Source organism: Etheostoma cragini, chromosome 10 (genome assembly GCF_013103735.1).
Source record: "Etheostoma cragini isolate CJK2018 chromosome 10, CSU_Ecrag_1.0, whole genome shotgun sequence".
Classification (NCBI taxonomy): Eukaryota; Metazoa; Chordata; class Actinopteri; order Perciformes; family Percidae; genus Etheostoma; species Etheostoma cragini.
Window position 1 is genome coordinate 17,774,937 of NC_048416.1, and position 6,230 is coordinate 17,781,166.

Sequence of the window (6,230 nt, forward strand, 5' to 3'; positions counted from 1 at the left end):
TGTACTATGCCAAGACTTTTCAATTATTTTTTTTGACTTACTACACTAACACTTTTATGACTTCTTATGACATACTATACTATGACTTTTTATGACTTACTGTATGACTATATATATGCTATGACATTTTAACATCTTTCATGACATTTTCATGACTTTTAATTACTTTATTGGCATGCTACATTGTGACTTTTTTGTGACATTTTATGACATCTGTTTAAAATGACTTTTTTATGACATACTTTACTTTCACTCTTTTACGACTTTTAATGACATGCTATACTATGACTATTTTTACAGACTACAGTAAGACTTTTTATGACATACTATACCATGACTTTGTAATGACTTTTTTATGAAATAATATACTATGACTATTTACAAATTTGTAAGATGTATTATTCTACGATTTTTATGACATACTATACCATGACTTTTTATGACATACTATATTTTGACTTTTTTACTATATATACTATGGCTTTTTTCAATATACTATACTAAGACTTTTTTTAGACATAATGTACTGACTTTTTTGACATACTATATTTTGACTTTTTAACTACATACTAGTCCATTACTTTTTTTATGAAACTTTTTAATGTTATATACTATACTAAGACTTTTACATAATAGTCTATGATTTATTTAAATGACTTCTAACGACTTTTTAATATCATGTGTCCTGAATAACATGTTGCAGTTACATCGCAATGTACTGTACTGTTTGGACAGCCTTAAGCAGGCTGTCCAAACAGTACAGTAAATTGCGATGTCACTCTACCTTCATTACACAGTACATTGCGATACCACTCTACCTTCTACTTTCCGTTTTGCAAATTTATAGCTATGAGTAGCAACTTTATTTCCTCTATGCATTTTTGTTACTTTTCTATCGTAAACAGACTAGATAATTGCTAAGACCTGCTAAAAATTAGTTGAGTTATAGCAATTACAAAGGACACGTAATTCAAAGTGATGTTTATTGTCAGGCTAAATCGGTTTCGATACCAAAGCAATGTAAAAATAAAAATAGTACAACAAAGTACATCATTTTACAAATACTCATAATGGAGGTTGGACATATCAGAATATTCAAATAAATTCAAACATGTTACAGTCATAACAAAAATAGAAAAAGTCAATACAGTACATAGAATGCATTAGGCGCTATATACTTGAAGTGTTTGCTATACCATAGACTTTACAAAATTCTACTAGAAAAACTCCCAGTACCAATGGAATATCAGGTAATATAAAATGTAAAAAAAAACACAAACAATACAAAACAAAAACAAAAAAAACACTTATGGTGTGAGTGTGTCTGCATTTATACAGGTGCAATCTGCATGCAAATCTGCCTCTGTGTGACAAATGATAAAAGCAGCTAGTTTGTGAAGGATTCTGTGCATCATTGGTTCGACAGCAGAATGTTGGCTCTGTCTAATGGAGAATTAATATTGAAGAAAGGCATACTAAATGTTTTGTCTCATGAGTCCCACTTATGGTACGTGTCCACATAGGCATCGCCCCGCTTTCCAACATTGGACGCTCGATGGGCTTGCCTATAGCAGTTATCAGTTTGTCCTTACTGAGCACTGTGCCCGTGGACACAATCCTTTACAGTATGTGCTCTGTTGTATAGTGTTTGATAAAACTGATAACAAACCAGTAACAGAATCAGAGATGAAAAGTTGGTTTTGGTGCAACCCTAAAGTAGCAAGGTCAAAGATTTTTGTGCTGACAGCTTAATGAGTCAAAGACTGTTTTTTTGTTGTCGTGATTTTAAATTAAACAAAGATGGTTGACATATTTATGATAAGCTTCATGGGTCAATGTGTGTGTATTTCATGATGGTAGACCTTGGCACTGACTAGTTCCCCTCAGGGAAACCTCTTCAAAAGATTAACACTCCAATGGATCAGACAAAAGTACACAGACAAATGCCACTACAAAAGTCCACTAGTAACCAGAACACTAACAATAGTAATAATAATAATATTCCAGGACCATATACATGTTTTTTTTTCTTTTTTCCCCACATTCAGGGAGCAAAAATAGATAATTTGGCAGAAAGAAAAACTGTGTTGTCTCGACAGTCCACACTTTGTCTTTGAGTGTGAAAGGTTGCAGATAATTAGCTGTGGTGCTAATCCGTTCGCTCCTGGGAGCTCCCATGGAGAGAGCAGTTACTATGGTTACTGCATGCTCTCTATCTCTGTATCTAGTGTGTGTAACAGTCTGGGAGAGAGTGTGTGTCTATACTATATATACGCACAATATGTAGGTGTTGGCAAGCCTTGGGGGCTTTGCAGGCAGGTTGGTAGTGATAGATTGATCCCCATGTTGACTGATCCCCCCCCCCCCCACTGACGCTGTAGATATTAAGACTTCTAAAGCTGATCTGCAATCTGGCCCTGCTACATCTGGACAGAGCCTGGGGCTCCGGACTGAGAGGAGGTCTGACGTTTCAATCAGGGGCAGGTCCCGTTACTGATGGGGCGGGACTTGTTGATACAATGTCACTCAGGGGCAGAGCTCTGGTTCTGCTGGTATATGGAGGCTTTATCCTTCAGCAGAGCCAGGCACAGGTGGCAACTCCAGCTCCCTGTACAACACAAAAACAGTGAGAGAAGGCTCAAGAACCACGGGTGTAGAAATATACCATCAGCTAGTCAAGCAATCACTGGGAGGACATTTTTGTTTGTTTAGTCTCCATTTAGATAAGAAAGTGCATTCTTCATTTACATATCTGTACATCACAGCACACCATCCCTAATTTAGGAATAATAACTGGACTAATCATTAAAATGTCATTATCGATGATGTCTCTCTATATTTTTAAAACAAAGACACACAATGACATCTATGATATAATGATAATGATAATGACTGATATGATTACACTATTAAGCTCTAAACGAAAAAATAATTGTCAGGTCATTGATAAATTGATAGACAATAATCACTATTTATATTGATGTAAAATATAAATTTGCGTGAAGTGGCGAGTGTGAAGCAACTCTCGGCTTCGCTCCGTGGCAGGTCTAATTTCACGCAAGCCAAGAGGAGCTGCAGATCCAGGTGATAGTTCCCTATAGGTTAATCACTACGAGCGACCCCTTTCACATCCTCATTTGATAGACTCCAATGAATGAAATAAGGATTGTAGCGCCTTTAAACTGTGAACATTGACTTGGCTGGGGATTCCATCCTGTAATTGTAATCAAAGCTATTTTGTTTTTGCTGTCTTAGTAATCACCTGTTGCCCGGAAACATCTAAAGAATGTATATATGAGAAAAAAGGCCCCATGGCGATTTCCGGGAGGTGTCAAAGGAAATAATTATAGGATATGAGAACAGACCAGACAGGCTGCGAGTGACGTTAAGGTGACCTTGGATATACTGGGTGAAGCGGTGTGCATGGTAACAGCCTCTGACCCAGTAAAAAGTGATGATATTCAGGATGAATGACAACATGTACAACATGTCTTTCGAGTCTGTTAACTTCTGCAGTATCCGGTGTAAGCTTACCCTCCGGTGGTTCCGTCATGGGGGGACTTAGACAGTACATGTGATAGCCTCGGTCACAGTCATCACAGAACAGCAGCTGGTCCTACAAAACACAGCATCATGTTAGCTACTTATACAGCAAAAACAATCAGCAACTGCCGACAACTAAATAAGTAAACAGGGCAAAAAAAAAAGAAATACAACTATGTCTACAACACTTACAACATGCTATGGCTGCATTACACAGTACAGGGAATCTCAGAGCAGAAAGGGGACTGAAGTGTGGTTTAATAATGTAGAGGTTGAAGATGGAGCCAGAGTGTTTGTATAGTGATTAGTGAGTAACAATGTGTAAAAAGGCTCACATCATTCTCTGAGGTGCCGCAAACATTGCAGCACTTGCACTCGATGCACTGCCAGCGGTAGGTCTTCACCGCAGCCATCATCACTGGTGTGAACTGCAGGCATGTTGGATGGCCTGCAGGAAGGAGAGGACATGCTAGAAATGTTGATTTCAAGTAAGATAAAAAAAAGAAATTATGCCGTGTGATAACAGAAAGTTTGACGGGCATAGCAACAGTAACTAAAGGTTTTTTCGCAACTGAAAGTACAAACCTAGGTCTGGACAAAGGTTGTTTTTGTTAAATTGTATACATTTAATCAGGTTAGTCAGGCTGCAATTATGCCATCGCACTAAACCATGCATAGCATAACTACGTCCTGTTGTCGTCCCATACGTGAGCTGCGTTGCCCAATACTTGTAACTGATTGGTTTGTAGACGCGCTCTAGTTTCACACCTGTAATTTTGGTTCAGATTAAACTAAAATGTCTGGTTGAATTAGCTCCACCTGCCTCAGTTATCTGCAGAGGAATTAGCTAGCTTGGACAAATTGATTACTATTGAAAAATGAAGGGTGGCAGTACAGAGTAAGCAAAAAGGAAAATCATTGGGCTTTGATAAGATTGGCATTTTTGAGAACAGTTGGGCCCTTTCCTTCCTGACATGATTACCTTCTCTATTGAAAAGGGTGAATTCTCAAGGGATGTTAACACAGCCTTAATTCCCTTGCATCACGCAATACAGATCAGCAGATTCACTACAATATCATTCTGAGCACATAGCTCTAAAATGCAGCACATGAAAAGAATTAGCAGCATTTTAAGCACTTTCTGCCTAGTAAAAAGCATGTGGCAAGGGAAAATTACATTCTAATAATTATCTTTTCTTTTGCCTCTCTTAATGGTTTATTCTCACATGCTTGAATCTTTTGTGTGACTTTTGTTTTAGGTACGGGACTAGATAAGGTAAAGGTTAACTGTAAACTATCTCTCATAGTACATTCTTTCTCTCCTTGGCAGTTGAGATAAACGGGATTGGTAACCTCGGGCTGAATGGTGTGCAGGGGGGAAAAAACACGGTGGCGGCAGACTGTCTCCTGTGCTTAGATTGTCTGTCAGAAATGCTCATGAATCATGTTAACAAAGGGGTGCTCTCAGACTGAGATGTACTTTACATAAGCCAGTTTTTTCTTCTACCTGGTGGAAGACTTTTCCACATTTTGCTGCTATTCTGTGTGAAATTGGTATTCCTATACCTCCAGGTATAAATAAAATTCACATTCTGCATTCACAACAATGTTGCTAGACGCTTGTCTCACATATATTACTTCACAGCACAGCGGCGTAGCTAACGTTAGATGCTGGCTATATTGACAGTTATAAAAGCCCGCGAACACGCAAAGCTATATTCCCAACTAACAGCATGTTAGCATGGCGGTGTCACTTTACTGGCTGTGTCAATTGTTTTTGCGAGTATGTAAACAACTCATGGTACTATAGCTATACAATTCAATGTGAGTACACAAATGTTGAAATGACATAACATGCCCGTCCCTAGTACCCGTGATAAATTAACCTGAAGCTAATGCTTACCTGTTCAGGAAGAAATTAGCCAACTCAGCATCCTTTTGGGCTCTGAACTGTCTCAATCTTTCAAATACATTTACAATATTTACCCGGGTCAGTTCCGTCTCTGGTCACACAACCGTTACAAACATGTTTTCTTAAGGTTGCGTAGAATTTATCTCTGTGATCCCGTTAGTTTGTTTGCTGCCTTCCTGGCTGTACTAATGTTACAGCTGTAGCACGCTGGTTTACGTTTTTACAGGTATATCTGGCAACCCGGCGTGGCTGTCAAACTGGGCAGTTGGTAACAACATACAGGCCAAAACACAAACAGAAATTCCGTTACGGAATGGAAATTACAAAAGGTGAAAATACCTGCATTAGCATTGTTGTCAGAAAAAATAGTATTTAAACTTTGCAAGTTTCCTAATATCTGATGACGCATTGGGGTCATTTTTGGATTTATTACAGTAAATACAGTGAGGAAAATAAGTATTTGAACACCCTGCTATTTTGCAAGTTCTCCCCCTTAGAAATCATGGAGGGGTCTGCGTGTTCAAATACTTATTTTCCTCACTGTATATTACTTATTGGACCTTTAATGTTACTGTGCCTTTTTCTCTCAATGTCTGTGAATGTGTTTCTGCATGTGTTGTTCTGTCTTCCTACCTCCCATCTTTCCTCTCTGTTGTTTTTTTTTGCCCTGGGACGCGTTCCCACTCTAAGTGCATTGATTAGGGCCCGAGCGCCGACAGGCGGCGAAGGCCCTATTGGAACTGAAGGAATTATTAGGGCCCGAGCGCCGACAGGC

The 6,230-nt window shown here is 38.6% G+C and overlaps 1 protein-coding gene across 3 annotated transcripts in view; it reads right to left on the bottom strand.

Annotated features, from left to right (window-relative positions):
• Window positions 1-966: 966 nt before the first annotated feature.
• The window catches only part of dpf2l (D4, zinc and double PHD fingers family 2, like), an 11,334-nt gene continuing 6,070 nt past the window's right edge, over window positions 967-6,230 (bottom strand). For all 3 annotated transcript variants that reach the window (XM_034884019.1, XM_034884020.1, XM_034884018.1), the window contains 3 exons: window positions 3,879-3,991; window positions 3,535-3,616; window positions 967-2,608 (listed from right to left, as the gene is read on the bottom strand). In XM_034884019.1, coding sequence (XP_034739910.1) covers window positions 2,523-2,608; window positions 3,535-3,616; window positions 3,879-3,991 — 281 coding nt within the window. In that variant the 3' untranslated portion in view covers window positions 967-2,522. The remainder of the gene's footprint in view (window positions 2,609-3,534; window positions 3,617-3,878; window positions 3,992-6,230) is intronic.